Source organism: Oncorhynchus mykiss, chromosome 8, assembly GCF_013265735.2.
Source record: "Oncorhynchus mykiss isolate Arlee chromosome 8, USDA_OmykA_1.1, whole genome shotgun sequence".
Classification (NCBI taxonomy): Eukaryota; Metazoa; Chordata; class Actinopteri; order Salmoniformes; family Salmonidae; genus Oncorhynchus; species Oncorhynchus mykiss.
Window position 1 is genome coordinate 36,640,915 of NC_048572.1, and position 21,912 is coordinate 36,662,826.

Genomic DNA, 21,912 nt, shown 5'->3' on the forward strand with positions numbered 1-21,912 from the left:
CTTCCCAGAAGAGTGGAGGCTATTATAGCAGCAAAGGAGGAACCAACTCCATATTAATACCCATGGTTTTGTAAAGAGATGTTCAACGAGCAGGTGTCCACATACTTTTGGTTGTGTACTGTATTTTGACTTTGAACCGTAAATAGCAGTTTTTGTATTCCAGCAATGCAGGAACTGACATGCTAATGCACTACACTAGGCTACGTCAAGACAAGTTTCCATAGCATCCTTAGGCTATACTCAATTTAGAAAACATGCAGAATGTTTTACTTTAAAAAAGCATCACAGGAACTCATATGGCTGGTACTGGTACGCTATTTTTCTGACATGGCATAGTGCTTTACAGTCATTTACCCACTTACAATCTAAATGGAGAAACACAACAACAGGTGGCACAGTACAGGACATGTTAGGGAACATGAGATGCTTGTTTTGATGACCCTGTAATAATCCGAGTAAACGGACACTTGAGCTTGGCCTATAGGCTATAGATAGGCTATAGCTGAAGCACCGGGTCCTTCTCTACTTCAGGCAGAGATAGGCACACTCTCATTAGTAGGACTGTAACTAAATAATTGACTTACTCTTAACTGCCTCATAGCTCTTCAGTAGGACATTTAATATACCCAGTGGGCCACATTTGAGAGATACTGATCAGTAATAGCAGGCCTATCAGTTATATATTGTGTGGCTTAAGTAAGCAGTCTTCGTTGAATCTTTATGAAGTATTTCCTGCTTTTACACTTCAGTGATAGCTGTAATCAAATGGAAACTCGAGCGAAGCAAGCATATGACATTTTTGTTTATTGATCTCTGTCTGATCATTATGGCAGGACAAATGGACGAGTTCGATTTGTCTGAACTGAGGTGCACCAGGCTATGGCCTGTGATGTGACCAGGCAGCCACCTTGGCACCGCTCCTCAATTATCAAACATATTTTGGAAGCTATAGAAATGCATTTATTAATGTGTGCATTCGTTTTTGACATGTTTACTCTATTACATACACTTTAATGCATAATTCCAAATTTTATTATGTGAGCTAAGTATAGAAATAAAATCCTTAACGTTTTTCTGTTGAGAGTACTAATGTGACAGTCACCACTGCAACAACAAAAAGACTTCAATGTAATTTTGTCCTTGAAACATTTAAATGAAATACTGCAGAATTCCATTCATTCCTAAGGAGGACTGCTCCTACTAGTGAGTGCCAATATGGCCGTCCTGTGGCTTCAAAGACCATACATATGGCATCGGCAATATAGGTTTTATATGGATCATCGGTTGAAGACCATCTTGCAATGACTAATCAAAGTTTGATGATGAGTTGATTATTTGAATCAGCTGTGTAGTGCTAGGGTAAAAAACAAGACGTGCACCCACGGTGGGCCCCAGGACTGAGTTTGGGAAACCATGATCTGATCCAGGGCTGTTCAATGTTGGTCCTGGGCCAAAACACTTCTGGTTTTTGTTTCTACTTGGTAGTTAATAGCCCTCGCCTGGTGTCCCAGGTCTGAATTAATCCCTTATTTGAAGAAGAAGAACCAGAAGTGTTTCGGCCCTCCAGTACCGACATTGAACACCCCTAGTCCAATTATTGTACAATTCCACTATTTGGATCCGTTTGTTTGACTTTTATTTTGAAGGCTATTTAATGATTGTCGATTGTTGCTCGCCGCTAATGCTGCTCATGTCACACGGGCGACAAGAATAATCGCTTCGCAGTAGCTCCAAACGTTGTCAACAAGTATGCCAAATCTACCACGCCGAGCAAGATCTGTCTGCTGATGAATTAAGGTAAATTGATACCTTTTGTGATATGTTAGATTTTTTTTATGCGAAGATATTGCTACGTTATAATGGTTATTTCAGTTTTTGTAGCGAGGGGAAAAGTCAACTCGATGTTGTTGTGCTACAATGGCTAGCGCGTTAACGTTAGTAACGTTAGTTAGGTTAGCTAGGTTAGCTGCCTGCCCGAGTTGGCGCAAAAGGCGTAACTAGCTAAATCGTTTACGGTAAACAACTGGTTTGCATGGCTAGCTACAGTAGTGTCTGTTTTGCTGACAAATCCGGAATTGGGCTGTCTGCTCGGACAGAGTAACAGTAGTGGAGTTTGTGTGCACTAACACTGCCGTGGCTCGTTGGTCCAAGCCAGTGATTTGTATATTGGTCAAAGCCTATGGGGACATTTTGTGCTCGTTTTGATTTCATCAATGTTTTAAACATTGGCTAAGGTAATGTGAACTGACTGGTTGTGTCATAGAAAAAAACGTATAACATCTACTCAACCTGTGTTAACCTCAGAACCTTTTTATTTTCTGCTTTATCCCCAAAAATAGTTATTTTTTATTTCCCCTGCGCTGCACCAACAAGCCATGGGGTTAACTCATGTTCATTTTAGGACCACAAACTGTCGAGTTCTATAGATACATCAGTCTTGGCTGCTCTAATACTAGCTTTTGATCTGTTATCTTAGTAGCGAACTAGCTAGTCCGAGTGGTTGTGGGCACTTTTTTTTTTGTTGTCATAGATTGAACCAGAATCTGGCTTTACAGGAGATGTTGAATATCCAAGGCCATATTCTGGTCCAGTCATAGAGGTTCTACTACCCAGCACAGCTTTGTTAATCCACTAAATTTATGCCTGTTTTACCATTAAGTTCCTGGTTTTCCAGCTTGATTGCGCCTGCAATTGTCCTTGTTTGTGCCTGTGTCAACTATGGAGACAACTCAAGTGACTTTGGCAGTTAGGGGAGACACATCCCCAGGTAAGACCAACCCCTACTGCAGGGCAGCAGACTCATCTGAAACAAGAAGACTATTCAATTCAAGACAACTTTAGACAGAAAGATTGACAACGAACCAGACAGTCAGGAATGTCAGCTTTTAGTTCATCTCAGTTACCTGACCCGGAACTAAAATCTTGATTAATTTGGTCAGATTCTCGATTTACGTAGTTTGTCCATGAGAGTTTAGCTGAAAAGCACTTGATCATTAGAGCCTGATGAGAGAGAGAGAGAGAGTGTGTGTGTGGTGAATGTAAACAGTTATGACTTGTTTAATTGAATGTAATAATATGGTGTATGACTAGGTGAGGTGATAGCTGTGGTTGGTAGCTGTGAAGCTTTAGGAGGCTGGTGCCATCAAAGAGCTGTGACCCTACAACCGGTTGAACACGATGGGTAAATATCACTTAACTTTTGAATGTGCTATGGTCTGAATGATTTCTGTGTGTTTAAGTAATTCAACATTGTGCCGGCTCAGATGGTAAGAGCATGGAGCTTGCAACGCCAGGGTTGTGGGTTCGATTCCCACAGGGGACCAGTATGAACTCACTACTGTAAGTCTCTCTGGATAAAAGCGTCTGCTAAATGACTCAAATTTAAATATTCTGTTCCTTCCCTAGTACATTGTGGAAGAGGACCGTCAGTGTGCCCAGAGGTGCTGTGCCAACCTATCGTTACTTCAAAGGCCACTTCCTGGAGTCAAAGGTGAGCTCATCTTTTTTATGTACGGTCAGCGTGTGAAGTAATCGGACATATTAAAGAAGTGCCCTATTTGATTGTGTTTTGGCCCATTAAAATTCAAGTAACGTTAGAAAGCATGAGGTTAGCTACGCTACAGCCGTTTTTAAGATCATTTGTGGGTTATTTAGCTCACTTTCCCCACATCTGTGTTGATCCCCTCTAGCTCACTTCAGTGCAGTTTTTCCGTAATGCTCAGAGGAGAGTGTCCATGCCTGGAGCTCTGCCAGCTGGCTATAAGCTGAGCTTGGATTTGAGCACGGGACGCAAGCTTCTCCCCCTTGTCTATCCTAGCGCAGCAGTAAACAACACGGAAGTTGGAACACATACAACGTGTTCTTCACCACTCCAATTATTAATGTCGGTATGCAACGTTCTTGATACGTCCGTCTTGGACGTTCAAATTACACAATAAAAATTTAAAAAAAGCTTTCCCTCATACAGAGAGAGAGCGTCCTACAGAAAGCGGCATATGAAGCAACGCTATCACACCCGTGATACGATGGGGAAACGAGGCAAAGCAAACTCATTTGAACAGTGCCGTCTCTCTGCCTGCTCTGAACTACTGCCAGTGGACAAACGGCTTTACTAACTCATCAAAGAGCATACAATCTTGACTCATGGGTGGAGCCCACACATTCAGATAGGCCAGTTGTAATGACAACTGTCTCTGGGGTCTAAAACTTTGACCACATACAGTTTTGATTGTTTTTACAGTTTGTCATTTAAAGGCTTTGTTTACTTTGCACCATTAATGGCAGATCTAACCCTTAAAATAGCAAATACTGTAGCCGATCAACTTTGCTAAAAAAAAATACAATCTTTCAGAAGATTAGATATTTTAGCGTAGCTGAAGAGATGATGCTCAAGTTCTTCCACCTACCGACTAATGAATCCCTTTTTCAGATTTCAACCAATAGTGGCTTGCTAATTGGTGACTATACCTTTGAGACCAAAGTGAACATTGACTGTATTTGATAAGTCTTAATGCTGTACTAAACATTGGCATTGCAGAGTGCAGGTGGTCCCTGCCAGGTGATAGTCACTAAGTGGGAGACCCATCAGCAGCCACGTCTGATGAGCCCCACAGGTATATACACCAGAACAATACCTGGCTTGGTTTGGGGGAATGTACAGTATCTATGCTTTGCTGAGGCAAGTGGGTTGGAGGCCACATTGTGTTGTTTTAACTAGAATGTTCTAGAGCGGAGGAAACGCTAGTAGATGTGACCAGTCAGACAAAACAAAAAACTCAGTCAAAGGTCATTCAAAATCAGCTTAATAGTAAACGATTGAATAAACCATATTTTTTCCCCCTAAATCCTTCCACCTGACACTTTTTGGACAATGTTTAAAACAAACCTTTCTGTGCTGTTGGATGTTATGTCTGTAAAAGGCCTCATGCCTGTTTATTATCTTGCAGAATCGCAACTTGATATTGACGATGGCCAATTTGGATTCCACAGTAAGTCAAATAATTACATCACGTCTTGATTAATCCATTTGTGGGAAATAATCACTGTCTCGCTGTTGTATGGAAAATACATTGGCCATGTAATGGTAAAATATAATTGCAGTCTCTTCACCCCATTGCACAAGCCAATTTGACATTGAATGCAAAGACCTCAGGGTAGTACTTCGTTATGCACCAAGGCCCAGATCCCGACCAGGGTTAAGCACGCGTAAATTAAACATTATTCCTTTTGATGTGCTTTTCTCTTCATGGCCTGTCTGCTCTTCAACGTAAGCATGAGAATAGCATGCTATTCACCCACTATGTTTATTCGAGCGCCACCTCAAACAAAAAGGTGTGCAGGGGTGTCGACCAACTGCGTCACATTCTGACCTTGACTTAATTCCCTAATAATTCCACCACGTTTACGCACAAGGAAACAATGAATATGGTCTAGCAAACCTACCGCTTCCTAGTTGGGAAAAGCGTCGACATTCTTTTCTGATAGAAGTACCACCTTCCTCCATGAACTGTAAATGAGTAATCCGTTTGGAGAAGGGGATTGTAAAATACACATAGCAATTGTTTTAGTGGATCATATTAGGTTAACGCTGTTCAAAAATTTGGGACATGTATTAGAATCATTGTGGAACTCAGTCCACACGTTGTAGGTTAAACCTGGAGCCTGGCGCCCGGTTCACGGAAGGTTCGCATGGACTGGACCTCTGTCATACAGTTCCATGATTGATAGGATTATTCTTCAACGCCCGTTATGCTTATTTCCACCTTCCAATATTTCATGGATTGAACTTGAACAGGACAACTTTCAGGATGAATCAAACCGCTGTCATTTTTTAAAGTTCCTCAATATTACGTGTGTAACTGTTTGAAGAGCCTTTATTTTATTATTTATGGTTCATACATGCGCTCCTAACATGCGCTCTTAATCCTAAAATGGTCTATTTCTGAAATATTTTTTATCATTTGGTGCTGAACGGAGATGAATAAGCATAGTGGATTTCATGAATCCCTATATTCTGAGCCCGTTTTCTATTGACTATGTCGACAAAATTCGAATCAAAGGGATAGCTTTAGATAAATGTACTGAAAACCCTATTGAACCGAAAACTCCATGAGAATCAGTTGGCCCTGCAAGTGTGGGAGGGTTTTCAGCGGTTGAATGAAATATATTCAGTGTGCGCAAGGTAGCCACACCTGCAGAGCGCGTTATGCGACTACATAAGCTAAGGCGGCTGGGAAGCCTAGTGGTTAGAGTGTTGGACTAGTAACCGAAAGGTTGCAAGTTCAAATCCCCGAGCTGACATGGTACAAATCTGCCCCTGAACAGGCAGTTAACCCACTGCCTAGGCCATCATTGAAAATAAGAATTTGTTCTTAACTGACTTGACTAGTTAAATAAAGGTAAAATAAAAAACATAATACAAAAGTCTGAATACCAAATAATGAGAAGTGCGTAGAGGAAAGGTATACATTTCTTATGTTGGGATCGGGCCCTAAAAACAAGATGAAGATTAACTAAGGGCTCATAAACTGCTAATCACAGACTAAGTACTTAAAGAAAATACTGTAGGAGCCTATGCTAAATACCGGAGGTATGACTCAATCCTTTGGTGGAACTGAACTCTTCACAGATTACATGTAAAACACTTCCCCATTAGAGACGGTTAGTTATCCGGTAGTAGAACATACTGATTGAAGTGAATTTGACTGTCTCCCCAACCTACAGTTGACTCAGTGTTTGAACAATTACTTTTATTCCCATAGCTCTTTTCTCAAACTCAAAGTGCTTTGCGTTGTTTTGCGGATAGCGAACCTCATCCACCACCAATATGTACTGTTACTCACCTGGGTGACTTCAACGGTAGCCATTTTGTGCCAGAATGCTTACCACCTGTTTCCCTGCAACTCCTCTCTGCAGACGGCTCAGTGTGTATGGACTCTGGGTGGCTGACGTGCCAGACAGAGATCCGTCTGCGTCTGCACTTCTCCAAGACGTCTCCTGTATCCATCACCAAGAAGAAATACAAGAAGTCTCGCTTCAGGTGAGAGCAAGAGATGTGGCTCCTATTCAATATAAGCATTTATGAAAATGCCCATAGAATTGATCCCAAAATAACTCAAGGGATCAAACCAAATATGGCTTTAAAATAAACAGCTACACCTTTTTATGGATGAAATATGCAGCCGTAAATACACTAGTCTATCAGTCATAGTCACGCCTTTTCAGATCCTCACCCCTTTTTGACCTTTGACCTTTCCCATCTGTCCCCAGGATCAAGCTGACGCTTGAGGGTGTGGAGGAGGATGATGAAGATGAAGAGCCGGAGCAGAGTGCAGCGTCGTGGCACAAGATGACCACCACGCTGGAGACCAGTATGATCAGTGGAGATGGGTACAAGTCCCGCCACTCCCAGCCTGAGTGTGGTTACGCCCTGGAGGCCTCACAGTGGACAGAGTACATCATCCACTCCATGGACCCCGACAACCTAGAACTCACCTTTGACTTCTTTGAGGTACAGTTCACAGCAGGATCAAAATATTCGCCAGTTGACTATTATGAGCACTATGGAAACAACTGCTTTGTGTTGTAATGTTTACATACTGTTTTACTGTGTGTATAATATATATATTTGGGGTCACTTAGAAATGTCCTTGTTTTTGAAATAATGATTTAAAAAATAAATCCATTTAAAATAACATCAAATTGATCAGAAATACATTGTTAATATTGAAAATGACTATTGTAGCTGGAAACTGATTTTTAATGAAATATCAACATTGGCGTACAGAGGCCAAGTATCAGCAACCATCACTCCTGTGTTCCAATGGCACGTTGTGTTAGCTAATCTAAGTTTATAATTTTAAAAGGCTAATTGATCATTAGAAAACCCTTTTGCAATCATGTTAGCACAGCTGAAAACTGTTGTCCTTATTTAAAGAAGCAATAAAACAGACCTTTAGACTAGTTGAGTATCTGGAGCATCAGCATTTGTGGGTTCGATTACAGAATCCTAACGGCCAGAAACAAAGCACTTTCTTCTGAAACTCATCAGTCTATTCTTGTTCTGAGAAATGAAGGCTATTCCATGCAAGAAATTGCGAAGAACCTGAAGGTCTCGTACAGCACTGTGTACTACTCCCTTCACGGAACATCGCAAACTGGCCCTAACCAGAATAGAAAGAGGAGTGGGAGGCCCCGGTGCACAACTGAGCAAGAGGACATGTACATTGGAGTGTCTAGTTTGAGAAACAGACCCCCGGACAAAGGTCCCTGCTCATCTGCGTGAACGTGCCTTAGGCATGCTGCAAGGAGGCATGAGGACTGCAGATGTGGCCAGGGCAATAAATTGCAATGTCCATACAGTGAGACTCCTAAGATAGCGCTACAGGTGATCGTCCTCGCAGTGGCAGACCATGTGTAACAACACCTGCACTGGATCGGTACATCCGAACATCACACCTGCAGGACAGGTACAGGATGGCAACAACTGCCCGAATTACACCAGGAATGCACAATCCCTCCATCATTGCTCAGACTGTCTGCAATAGACTGAGAGAGGCTGGACTGAGGGCTTGTAGGCCTGTTGTAAGGCAGGTCCTCACCAGACATCACCGGCAACAACGTTGCCTATCGGCACAAACCCATCGTTGCTGGACCAGACAGGACTGGCAAAGATTGCTCTTCACTGACGAGTCGTGGTTTTGTCTCACCATGGGTGATGGTTGGATTCGCCTTTATAGTCGACGGAATGAGCGTTACAATCTCTAGTCAGGCCTGTACTCTGGAGCAGGCTCGACGTGGAGGGTCCGTCATGGTCTGGGGCGGTGTATCATCGGACTGAGGTTGATGTCATTGCAGGCAATCTCAACGCTGTGCGTTACAGGGAATACATCCTCCCTCATGTGGTACCCTTCCTGCATGCTCATCCTGACATGACCCTCCAGCATGACAATGCCACCAGCCATACTGCTCGTTCTGTGTGTGATTTCCTGAAAGACAGGAATGTGAGTTCTGCCATGGCCAGTGAAGAGCCCGGATCTCAATCCCTTTGAGCACGTCTGGGACCTGTTGGATCGGAGGGTGAGGGCTAGGGCCTTTCTCCCCAGAAATGTCTGGGAACTTGCAGGTGCCTTGGTGGAAGAGTGGGGTAACATCTCACAGCAAGAACTGGCAAATCTGGTACAGTCCATGAGGAGGAGATTATTATTAACCACTAGGCTACCTGTTAGGAGAATTATGTTCTCCAGGTACATTATGTTCTCCAGGTACATTACCCAATCAAATTATATTACTCTGTCTGTAAACCAGAATTTGTAAGATCCTGGTCAAATGAAACAAACAGAGGCCCAGCTAAATGGTTAAGGTTTATTCATGGAACGTTCTGAAGTCAAGAAAACAAATCAATTCATTTTATGCAGACTTCTCACGCCCACACACAAACGTACGCACACACAAACGTACGCACACACAAACGTACGCACACACAAACGTACGCACACACAAACGTACGCACACACAAACGTACGCACACACAAACGTACGCACACACAAACGTACGCACACACGTCCTGCTACGCACACACTGTCTGTCTCACTTCCCAGCCGACAGAGATAGTGACTTTGTTCTCTCCCAAATCTCTAGTCAGGTCGGCACCAAGCTCAGAGAGTCTGTTGAAAATACCATAAAGGCATATTGTTTTACCTTAATTCTGACTAGGACTACACATTACTTGATTATGATTTCATACATTCTAATCAATTCCATACAATTATATGTTTCAGGGCGGAATATTCTAATCATTCAATTAACAGACAATTCTCACCTTTCACTACCCTGCCGTACTTAACCACTGCAGTACTTAATGCAACTGGTGGTCACACCAGATATTGACTGTTACTTTTGATTTTGACCCCCCCTTTTGTTCAGGGACACATTACTCCATTTCTGTTAGTCACATGTCTGTGGAACTTGTTCAGTTTATGTCTCAGTTGAATCTTTTGTTCATACAAATATTTACACATGATAAGTTTGCTGAGAATAAAGGCTGTTGACAGTGAGAGGACCTTTCTTTTTTTTGCTGAGTTTAGTTGATTGTATTAAAACACACAGGGTGTGTCTATTTATGGAAAAATGCATGTTTAAAAAAAATATTACAGCAATGTTGGCGCTAGAAACACTAGCATTTCGTTGCGCCTGCGATAACCTTTTGTAAATCCGTGTAAACCACCAATACATTTTTGATTTTGTAGGTGTACTCCCAAACCACTATTGTACCAAAAAATGAGCGTCGGGCCCCTGTATGTGTACGATAGTGGGTGTATTAACCCTTTCCTCCCCTTCTACAGGAAGACATGGGCGAACACGTGATGCCAGGGGATGCCCACCCAGGGACGGCGGGTACGGCCTGCCTCCTCTCCTCATTCTTCGTGGAGAGTGGCAAGGACACTGGCGTGGTCACTCTGCCCATCATGAAACGCAACTCCAGACAGACCCTGGGCAAAGTCCGAGGTGAGCAACCCTACCCCCTTCCGCAATGAGTCGTCTGGTAGAAGCATGGAACATTTCAACTAAGTTGCTTGAGATGCATCCATGTAACTCTGACTTCTTTGTAAATCAGGTGTCTATCAATGGGGGATTTGCACGAAACTTGGTTTGGATATTATTGCACTTCTCTGTCACTCTTAAGAGAAATATAGGATGTACTAAAGAGAAATCAATCACTAGGATGCAGCCTGTATTGGCTGACAGGTCTTTGACTTTTTACTAGACGTGGAACTAGAGTACTGTAAGTCTGCGCGTATAGCTCCTCCAGCAGACCTTTTCCCGACGTAAACAATCAGCTTTCCCTTTAGCTTTCCCTTTAGCGTGTAACTGTCAAACAAGATTGGGGGGGGGGACAGGAACTAGAATATAAATAAAGGGTAGGCTGACCTGAGATTACTTGGGGCCACAGGGTTAGCTAAGATGTTTCCTGGGTAAAAAATCAAGCTTAGATTTAAAGTAAAATCTTTTTAAACAAGGCATTTTTCTATTCCAGTGGACTACCTGGTGATCCGTCCTATCGAGGGACTGCAGTGTGACATGAGCTCCTCCTTCACCAAGTACTGGAGGAAGAGGAGTGCCCCCCTGGACGTGGGCCACAGAGGGGCCGGCAGCACACACGCAGCCAAGTGAGAGAAACGCGCACGCACTTTACATAATAGATTATTAGAAGTGGTTAAATGTGTGCGTGTGTTGAAGCAGGACTCTAGGAAGGGCCTACCCATGAGAACACAAAGACCCTTTCATACTTTGTTTATTGAATGTTTGAATGCAATTGTTCCGTCCCATATGACTTCAAAGTCACGGTCAACGAACAGTGAAGGGTTGCCTCTGAATCTCAGCTAGGAGTTGTGTGTGTGTGTGTGTGTGTGTGTTAGCGTGCAGGTCATTAACTAGTAGTCCTTTAACCTTTTACTTCACAAGATTACGCTTATCTTTTATACTGTACATTGTGATATGGATGTCTTTGGGGGTTTTTTGCCTAAAAATGTCTGGTTTTTCAGACATACCAAAGTCAGGGAGAACACCATTGCTTCATTCAAAAGTGCTGCCAATCATGTGAGTATTCCCACGTGGAGTGTAAAAAACAACAACAAACATTTTCCTCTTGACCATCTAAATGTCTCTCTGATCTGTTTGTCGCATCAGTTGACTGCATGTGTGTTTCTGCAGGGGGCTGCCTATGTGGAGTTCGACGTCCATCTCTCCAAGGACTGTGTCCCCATCGTGTACCACGATCTCACCTGTTGCATCTCCACTAAGAAGGTCAACCGAAACAAATCCAGTTTGTTTTCTGTTTCAACAATACCATCCGATGCACTCTGGACAGCAGGGTTCCCCCAAACTCAGCCCCCCCCCCCACCTGCACGTTTTTGTTTTTCCCTAGCGCTGCACAGCCGATTCAAATAATTAACTCATTATTTGAGTCAGCTGTGTAGCGCTAGGGCATAAACCAGAACGTGTGTCCCCAGAGATGGCCCGCAGGACCGAGTTTGGGGGAACCCTGCTGTACAGCATCCTTGCTTTACTTTTTCCTCTCTTCCTCCTGTCAGAAAGGAGACAAACACTCTTTGGAGCTGTTTGAAGTGCCGGTCAAAGATCTCACATACGACCAGCTACAGCAGCTCAAGGTAAAAGCTCTGCTAGTCTGTGGTTTGTCACTATTTTAAGACTAGGCAAAAGTGATGTGGTATGACTGATGACTTCTGTGTTTGATCTACAGCTGGGCCATGCTTCTGCCTTGAAGGTGAACGACCACAAAGGTATATTATCTTCCGTTTCATTAACTGCGTGAATGATTTATCCTTGAGGCAAACAATGCTCTCATCATCCTCTACTCTTGCAAAGCCATAGTTGTTTTAGAAGTTATAGATTAACTGACAATAATTCCAATTGGTATGGTGAAGAATGAACCTATGTCCTCTGCTTGTGTCATTGTGTAAAGCAGTTGAATGTGAACCAGCAGAGCAGGTGCTGTGTATAGGTGTGTGTGTGTGTGTGGTGAAGTACATGGTTTACTCCCGCTTTGCTTCTTAGATGACGACGACGAGGAAGAGGTTGACGAGCACCAGCCCTTCCCTTCATTCTCGCAGGTAAATGACCTTAGTCGACGTCATCACCTGGGAGGTTACTGAAAGTGTGGACTAGCTTATCCCTTGAGGTTCTGTGTCCCATTACAACTGCCTCCCTATGTCATGTTCCAGATCTTCCATGCAGTGCCTGAAAATGTGGGCTTCAACATCGAGCTGAAGTGGATTTGTCAGATGAAGGTATGTACAGCCAGTCCGTGATACTGGTGATGGGAAGTCATTAGTTGGTCATGCCAGAAAGGACAGAAGTGGCTGTGTTATCTGACCCGACCTATAACCTATTTCAGTATCTCCTGGATTTCAAAGGGAATTCTGGTGATGTTTGCGCACACATTTGCTTGATTTTTGCTGCGGCAATTCTGACATTTTTGCAAGGAAGTAAGTGCTGGATTTGAGCAATTTGTCGCGAAAATGCGCTGATGAGGGAAGAAGTTTGTCGTGTGGCTTGATTGAACCATATTATATGGTAAATGTGAGTTGATTGGGTGACATTGCAAGCCCTCTTTTTGTACTGCAGCGATAGGTTAGTTTTATGTGACGATTTGACTCTTTTATACAGCGATGTGCTGATTGCTCAAATTTGCAAACTCTTGCATAATATGCAGGCAATTGTTGATTTTGCGAAACAAATTGCCATCTCAGACAGCTATTTGTTCTTTTAGGGTTTGGGCTCGTGGTTCAAAGTGAAATGGGAAAGCTTTGTACTTTTTGTAAATCCAAACGTGGTCCGATAGTAACAACCCTTTTCTCATTGTATTGTCTTCAACAGGATGGTTCGTGGGAAGGAAACCTGTCCTCGTACTTCAACATGAACCTGTTCCTGGACATCATACTGAGCTGTGTGCTGCAGAGAGCCGGCAAGAGACGCGTCGTCTTCTCCTGCTTCGACCCCGACGTCTGCACCATGTAAGCACTACTCAAAGGCGTCCAACTTTCAGCCTGCTGCACAGTCGCTATGGAAGCTCTAGTCTTGAACGCCCGGTTAACTTGTCATTTGAGGATAAAAGGTTCAGCTAAATGATTAAAGTAGCGGGATTGTCAACATACAGGTAAATGCCCAAATAAAAGGGAACCCCGACAGTTTCTTAATAGGGCGTTTGGCCACCCACCAACAGCTTCATTGCCCATTGGCATAGATTCTACAAGTGTCTGCAGGGCTCCACTGACTTTCCCTGCAAAAATTGTGCAGCGTCCCACAATATTTGAGTCCTCTTATAAAGTAATTTCACAATGCTTTATTGACACGTGTAATAGACTACTGAGATGTTAGATGTAACTTATTTATTGAGTACCATGTCCAAGTAGGAATGCATGATTTTAAATATATTTTGATATGCAACCTAATTCAGTGATTGTCATGAATTTTGGGTTGACATTTAAAGGTAAATTGAATTTGCCTTCATCTTTATGTGCATTGATATTATATAGGTCTAATTCAATTGGTGCCAATTCATCACCCGAGGAAGTAAACTCAAAACACATTAGCTAGATCGCTAACTCTAACTATAACAACCTACTGCTTGTGGCTATGTATTAATCTAACAGTAAATATAATGTCCTAAAAACAACTTTGCAATGAGGCTTAGTGCACTTGTGTTGGCCGATGAGCAATCTTTCTTCTTATAATTGAATTTTGAAATGTTATAGGGGCACACAAGGGAGGAGACCGTCTGAGAGGCTCGCTCATTACAGAAGGCAGGCACAGCGGCACGGCATGAGGATAATGCAATTCACTGTTTAACAAATTCATGGTTGCAAAAAAATAAGGATGTTTTTGATTCAGGTGTCCAGGTAGAATGTGCAGCTCACACCAGGGCGACCAATTCAGAAACCCAAATAGCATGTGAAATTTGCGGCGCTGTCTGTATAAAAGCCGCTGGCTGTCGCTATGGATTACAGTTAGAACAAGCAAATCAATCTCAGCTCGAGTGGACACGCTTGTTCAATTCTGGTGCGTGTCCAGTTTAAGGTATTACCTGAACACGTGATACTCTACAAATACATTTATATTTTTAGGTCTTCAAATTTCAGCATATTGTTTTGACACTGGGCAGAAATCCAAGACACCCCGAAGCAGCGACAGTGTCATTTTCAACTTGTTTTAGGAATATAAATAATACTTAAACGACAAATGAACAGGATTGTACTTCGTCAGGTAAACTACTGAATGAGACCAAAAACTATGATTTATTTATCCAGAAATCTGTTAGCCTGCTGAACTGAAGCCTAGTTTGCACAGTTGTAATTTGAATGTTGGACTGCCTATGACGCATGTTTTATGTGCCTGTTTATAAAGGCTTAAAGACGTAAGCTGTTAGTGTCTTAACGACCGTTCCACGGGGTGGAACCATAAATGTTGTCTTCTCCCCCAGGGTTCGTCAGAAGCAGAACAAGTACCCCATCTTGTTCCTGACCCAGGGCATCTCTGAGACCTACCCTGAGCTCATGGACATCCGCTGCAGGACCACACAGATCGCCATGAGCTTTGCGCAGAGCGAAAACATCCTGGTGAGTGGTGGAACTGGGATATGGCGTTCAGTTCGTTGATTAAGTCTCTGTACGAATGTAGCGGATCAGTCAACACACTGACGTCTTGTCTGTCTATCTAGGGTATCAGTGCCCATACAGAGGAGCTGCTTCAGAACTTGGAGCACATCCGAGAGGCTCAATCTAAAGGCCTGGTGGTGTTCTGCTGGGGAGACCTCAACAACGACCACGACAACAGGACCAAGCTAAGGGAGCAGGGCATCGACGGACTCATCTATGACAGGTAAACGTCTGGCTGAACGGGTAAATCCATTTTGGCTCATTTAGAGACGGTTTCCCAGACACAGATGAAGCCTATATTCCTAGAATAAAAAGCACTTTCGATGATTTGATCATGTTTTCTTTTTGTCCAGGACTAGGTTTAATGGAAACCACCTCATGCTGCTGCTGCTGTTATACAGAAATCTATTCAAAAGGTTATTTTTGCAGGGTCTTATCCTGAGCAACTTGCATAAGTGCATACATTTTCGTACTGGTCCCCCGTGGGACTTGAACCCACAACCCTGGCATTGCAAGTGCCATGCTCTACCAACTGAGCCACATGGTCTCCTTTGTGAGCACCTTTTTTTTTTGAGTTCTATTTATTCTGATCACACTATCAACAGCCTGTAATGCACACGGTCTCTCATACTGTTGACTGTTGCTCAAGGTTCTTGATTGGACTTCTGTCAGCATTGCTTTTTACACAGCAGTGCTTCAGTCAGTGTCGTGTGAACCCAATCAATCAGTGTATCAGTTAAGGACATCGTCATAGAGGTTACATAAGCTAAGAACGCACCGTAGGCTATTATTGAATCACTTGGTGTTCCGCCACTGTAGCGAATGAATGTAATAGTTATGTAATTAGGAACCTATGAAAACAGAAGAAAATAAATGTGTTACTTTCTGTAAAGTAGAGATGGCTGGGTCGGAGAGGGGCTTTGTTCAATGAACAGACAACGTCATGTGAACTGACCTCAGAACTGGTTTTCTACTGCTTCAAAAAGACCAGAGCCCTTTTCTCCAGTCCCCTGTGTGTTGTCATGACAACTTGGAGTTGGTAGAACTTTCCCCTAGCCTCTGATACAGGGTCAGATATTCTTTCAACCCTCGTGATTTAAAGTATGAATTCGGAGTAATGTAATCTGACCCTAGATCTGTGGTTGAGAGGGCAATTTCCACCTGCAGCTGATAAGTGACTCTTTCTTTTAGAGTGTTAAATCTGGTGGCCAAATCATGTCATTGACTCTACTGGTTCTCCTGATGCCAGTAATGTCTCTGATTCCTGGTTGTGCTGGTGTTTATTTACTCACCCCCGATTTGGTTCCTCCTGACAGACCAGCAGGGTTCCATGACAATGATGCAAAACATTTCACTTCGAACTTAGCCTAGGTAGTTCTCCACACATTTTGCCATTGTTATGCCTTTCCTGGGATAATTTGCACTTTTTATGAAAGTGTGTAGCCAAATTTCACGACTTTAAATTATATTTAAATTATATTAAATATTCCTAAATATTAGGAAAGCAATGATTGGTCAACTGGCGCCTATGACAAATAAAATACATGTGCCTTATATATCAGGTGTAGACCTTATTATGAAGTTGTTACTTACAAGCCCTTAACCAACAATGCAATTCAATAAATAGAGTAAAAATATATTTGCTAATTAAACTAAAGTTGTAAAAAATTATAATAATCAAAACGTAACACCAAAATTTATGAGGTTGTAAACAGAGTCGGGGTACAGGTTAGTCGAGGCAATTTTGTAAAGTGACGATGCATGGATAATAAACAGTGAGTAGAAGCAGTGTGTAAACAAATGTAAATAGTACGGGTGGCCATTTAATTGTTCAGCAGTCTTAAGTCTGCTGACCAATTAATCAAATGGCCACCTGGACTATTTATATTACATAGAAACTGTTAAGGAGCCTTTTGGTCCTAGACTTGCCGCTCCGGTACCGCTTGCCGTGCCGTAGCAGAGAGAACAGTCTATGACTTTGACTGGAGTCGTTGACAATTTATTTGGGGGGGGGCCCTTCCTCTGACACTGCCTAGTATATAGGTCCTGGATGTCAGAAAGCTTGGCCCCAGTGATGTGCTGGGCTGTACGCACTACCTTCTGTGGTGCTTTACGGTCGGATGCCGAGCAGTTACCATACCAGACGGTGATTCATTCGGTTAGGATGCTCTCGATGGTGCAGCTGTACGACATTTTGAGGATCTGGGGACCCATGCCAAATCCCCTCTCCTGAGGGGGAAAAGGTGTCGTCGTGCCCTCTTCACGATTGTCTTGGTGTGTTTGGACCATGATAGTTAGTTGGCGATTCTCAACCTGCTCCACTTCAGCTTGGTCGATGTTAATGGGGGCCTGTTCTGCCCTCCTTTTCCTGTAATCCATGATCAGCTCCTTTGTCTTGCTCACATTGAGGGAGAGGAAGTCGTCCTGGCACCACACTGCCAGGTCTCTGACTTCCTCCCCATAGACTGTCTCATCGTTGTTGGTGATCAGGCCTACCACTGTTGTCAGCAAACTTGATGATGTTGGAGTCGTGCTTGGCCATGCAGTCGTGAGTGAACAGGGAGTACAGGATGGGACTAAGCACCCATCCCTGATGGACCCCAGTGTTGAGGATCAGCGTGGCAGATGTGTTGTTGCCTATCTTTGCCACCTGGGGGTGGCCCGTCAGGAGCAGAGGAAGGTGTTTATTCCTAGGGTCCTTAGCTTAGTAATGAGCTTTGTGGGAACTGGTGTTGAACACTAAGCTGTAGTCAATGAACAGCATTCTCACATGGGTGTTCCTTTTGTCCATGTGGGAAAGGGCAGTGTGGAGTGCGATTGAGATTGGATCTATTTTTGGGCGGGAATGCGAATTGGAGTGGGTTTAAGGTTTCCCGGCATGATGACCAGCCTTTCAAAGCACTTCATGGCTATTGACGTGAGTGCTACGGGACGGTAGTCATTTAGGCAAGCTACCTTCACTTTCTTGGGTACAGATACTATGGTGGTCTGTTTGAACCATGTGGGTATTACAGACTTGGTCAGGAACAGGTTGAAAATGTCAGTGAAGACACCTGCCAGTTGGTCCGCGCATGCTCTGAGTACACGTCCTGGTAATCCGTCTGGCCCCGTGGCTTTGTGAATGATGACCTGTTTAAAGGTCTTGCTCAGATCGGCTACGTAGAGTGTGATCAGTCGTTTGGAACAGCTGGTGTTCTCATGCATGCTTAAGTGTTGCTTGCCTCTAAGCGAGCATAAAAGGCATTTAGCTTGTCTGGTAGGCTCGCGTCACTGGGCAGCTCGTGGCTGCGTTTCCCTTTGTAGTCCGTAATAGTTTTCAAGCCCTGCCACATTCGAGCTTCAGAGCCAGTGTAATCGGATTCAATCTTAGTCCTTTATTGAGGCTTTGCCTGTTTGATGGTTCGCCTGAGGGCGTAGGGATTTCTTATAAGCATCTGGATTAGTGTCCCACTCCTTGAACGCGGCAGCTCTAGCCTTTAGCTCGGTGAGGATGTTGCCTGTAATCCATGGCTTCTGGTTGGGATATGCACGTAGGGGACACTGTTGTCAATGCACTTATTGATGAAGCCGGTGACTAAGGTGGTTATACTCCTCAATGCCATTGGATGAGTCCCTGAAGATATTCCAGTCTGTGCAAGCACAACAGTCCTGTAGCGTAGCATCCGTGTCATCTGACCACTTCCGTATTGAGCGAGTCACTGTTACTTCCTGCTTTAGTTTTTGCTTTTAAGCAGGAATCAGGATGATAGAAATATGGTCCGATTTGCCAAATGGAGGGAGAGCGGTATGTATCTCTGTGTGTGGAGTGAAGATGGTCTAGAGTTTATTTTAATTTGTTTTTTTTATTAAAAAAATTTAATAAAATGGGTTACACATGTGACCTGCTGGTAGAAATGAGGGAAAACGTTTAAGTTTCCCTGCATTAAAGTCTCCGGCCACTAGGAGCGCTGCTTCTGGATGAAAATTTTCTTGTTTGCTTATGGCCTTATACAGCTAATTGAGTGCAGTCTTACTGCCAGCATCGCTTTGTGGTGGTAAATAGACTGCTACGAATAATATAGGTGAACTCTCTTGGTAGTGGATAAAATTTGCCCCTTTTATATATTCATGCGTATATCAATTTTGTGTTCTGCTTTATCACTCCTGCGTACGACTCTTTAGTATTGGCCATTTCCAGACAAAGGCTTATGTTAAGTGCATGGTGTATACAGCACACAGAGACTGGTTGTTTTTTTTGGAACGTCAGGTAGGCAGGCAGTGTGGCTGTAAGAACCTGTTTTTACAGTGAGCTGAAATCTGATCCATGGGTGTGTGTGCACTGAGATTATTACTAGAAGCTACTCCCTCCAGCTTTGTGCTACAACATTGTACAGTTGCTGATCATGTAAATGTGAGTTAGATTTTATTGATAAGGTGATGTTGACATGCTATTGATCATGTAGATTAGCACTTTCTGTAGCCACCGCGGAACCAGATTCCAATCCTTATTAACCTCAACAGTGTTTTTGAACTTCCTTGTTCCCTGTTAAATCCTGAACTAGGATTGTGTACCTGCGGCAGTAATTCTGTCTCGACTGTATGTTTGGCTCCTAATAACAGATGTTTTGTCCTCCTTTCTCTTTTTTTTTTTTTTTTTTTCCTGCTCCTTTTCTGCGTTTCACTCCAGGATCTGTGACGACCAGGTTGAGCAGGCCAACGTCTTCAAAGTGGAGGAGCAGCACACTCTGCAGGAGACTCTGGAGAGCTTTGTGTGCTCCTGCTACTCCATCCCCTGCCAGGCGCCTATCTGCGCCGCCAACTCCAATGTTCACAACGGCAGTGCAGAGTCCGACTCGGGCCTCAGCTCTTCCTGAGCAACTTTCTGCCTCTGAAGGTTGTCTCTAGATCAGCATGCTAGACAGGACAGAAGCGGCAATGAATATAGGCAGAATTTATGAGCAAGTGTACACTATTTTTTTTATTTTGAGTTACATAGGAGCTACACTAGATGCTGAGAAAAACAGTCCGTTTTTTTTACCTGCTACACTGGAAGAGTAACTTTTTGCCAACGTGAGCCACTTTATCCTAGTGCAGCTCACTGAAGCACAATCTTGAAAATGGAACCAAGCCTCTCACAAAGCTGCTGTTCTTATTTAATGGTTTCATTTAAATTAGAAGCGTGTCACGTTCTGCAATTGTTACTCGTCCGGTGTTGCTTCTACATTAGGTGATTTTTAAAAAGCCCCTTTGTCCTTTTGTAGCATGGCCAGATATTGACCCCCCGAACTGACATCCACTCTGTCCACTGAAGCAATATTCAAGCTGTGTCCAGATGTTTTCTCGCAGCTGTTTGTTTTAACTGGAAGGAGGAGGGTGTTTTGCCAAAAATGGCATCTGGTGTTTGTTATTAGGACTTCAGTTGAAAAACTGTGGGATATGCACCTCAGTCGCAATTTCACAAAGGAATCCACATGTCTTCACTTGGAAATGAATGCCTACTCAAGGAATTTATTTTGAGCTTTATATTTTATTATGCCGATTTGCTAAATACAAATTGAAGGTAAAATGTACTGTATATTAGCTTTCCAGATTGAGCTTTTCTTATTGGTGACATCTGTCTACACGTATGTATTGCAGTTCATGACTGATAACAGCCCACAGTTTGCCTTCAGCTTGCTGGTTTAATTTAACTAAGATGTAGTTTTATGCGGATAATGATTTACCACACTAGTCTTACTTTTTTGCATCTGCATTATGGTTGTCCGCATATGAAATAAGCCAGCATTTTACAGTGTTATTTTTGTTAGATTTACTAATCTAATTTTGAATGGCAGTGGCTACAATTCATAATAGATTTTCAATGGAACAAGAGAATTTGGGACACTGACCAAAACTCTCTCGCTCAGGTGATTTTATTTTAAATTTGATGTGCATTTTATTTTTTATTCAATGGTGCATTTGAACTCGCGCAAACTGATTTGTATTAGGACTGCCCTGAGCTATGCCATTAATGAAGTGTTATTATTGGATGACCAGATAATGAAGTGTTGCTATGGGTGCCTAAAATCTGAACAGATTCATTTAATATTGCTTTAATGACCTGTTGAATACACATTTGTTTTAGTTTTTTTTTTGCTTTCAGCATCACTTTAAAATGTATGGGTGAGTTGTGAGCTCAATCTTCACCATTAGGGAGGGGTATATAGGTAACCCTTTGTACTGGCTAGATCTAATCCACTTAATAACGCACTCTCTGGCTGATTTGAAGGGAAGTAACGGTGTTTGCGCTACACATCAGAAAGCCTTGCTGGGGAAGTTGTATGAATGAACTAGTCTGACTGCCACTTGTTTGAATCTCGTCATACCTCACTCTACTTAATGCAATAGAAGACCAAGATTGTTTCACATGGCACAGTTTCCCTGTCACATTTTTAACTCGTTTTTCCTACCGGATGTATTTTGTTTGTACAGTCTTTTTTTTCTTCTTTTTTTTAATGCACATTGAAGATGCAACAGTCTATATTTCCTAAATGGTGTACTGTGATATATCCCTGGAAAACATAGACGCAAGCACTGTCTGAGTTCGTTAAGTAAAATGACTTTTGACTCTTACCCCTACCTAGGTGTATGGAGTCATAATGCATGCCCTTCAGAGTGCTATGGGTGACTGGAATTGAGGGTCACTCATGTCACACCCTTGATACTGTCAGGACAATGCTAACTGATATGAAATGAATAAAATTATTTAAAAACATA

At 42.9% G+C, this 21,912-nt stretch overlaps 1 protein-coding gene and 1 non-coding gene across 5 annotated transcripts; one reads left to right on the forward strand and one right to left on the reverse strand.

Annotated features, from left to right (window-relative positions):
• Positions 1-1,389: 1,389 nt before the first annotated feature.
• gpcpd1 (glycerophosphocholine phosphodiesterase 1) lies at positions 1,390-21,912 on the forward strand. 4 transcript variants are annotated; one of them, XM_036985422.1, is made up of 20 exons: positions 1,390-1,797; positions 2,660-2,767; positions 3,091-3,181; positions 3,406-3,490; positions 4,538-4,613; positions 4,947-4,988; positions 6,916-7,039; positions 7,270-7,510; positions 10,345-10,507; positions 11,037-11,169; positions 11,545-11,599; positions 11,714-11,806; positions 12,094-12,171; positions 12,264-12,303; positions 12,578-12,633; positions 12,745-12,810; positions 13,400-13,536; positions 15,003-15,138; positions 15,240-15,400; positions 19,844-21,912. In XM_036985422.1, exons 2-20 carry the CDS (start codon positions 2,719-2,721, stop codon positions 20,028-20,030), a joined length of 2,013 nt encoding a protein of 670 aa, XP_036841317.1. In that variant the 5' UTR covers positions 1,390-1,797; positions 2,660-2,718; the 3' UTR covers positions 20,031-21,912. The 4 variants fall into 4 exon arrangements, with proteins under 4 accessions (XP_036841317.1, XP_021468190.2, XP_021468192.2 ...); XM_021612515.2 differs by having other exon boundaries at positions 2,675-2,767; XM_021612517.2 differs by lacking the exon at positions 2,660-2,767.
• On the reverse strand, positions 15,651-15,724 carry trnaa-ugc. The gene has a single exon. It is a non-coding gene; the product is annotated as a tRNA-Ala (tRNA).

Excerpts from the sequence above, each read along its gene's own strand:
- gpcpd1 (XM_036985422.1), top strand. The coding sequence starts at position 2,719 with ATGGAGACAACTCAAGTGACTTTGGCAGTTAGGGGAGACACATCCCCA. Across the intron at positions 11,170-11,544 it reads GGCAGCACACACGCAGCCAA|ACATACCAAAGTCAGGGAGA; the intron begins GTGAGAGAAACG and ends CTGGTTTTTCAG. Across the intron at positions 15,139-15,239 it reads CGCAGAGCGAAAACATCCTG|GGTATCAGTGCCCATACAGA; the intron begins GTGAGTGGTGGA and ends CTGTCTATCTAG.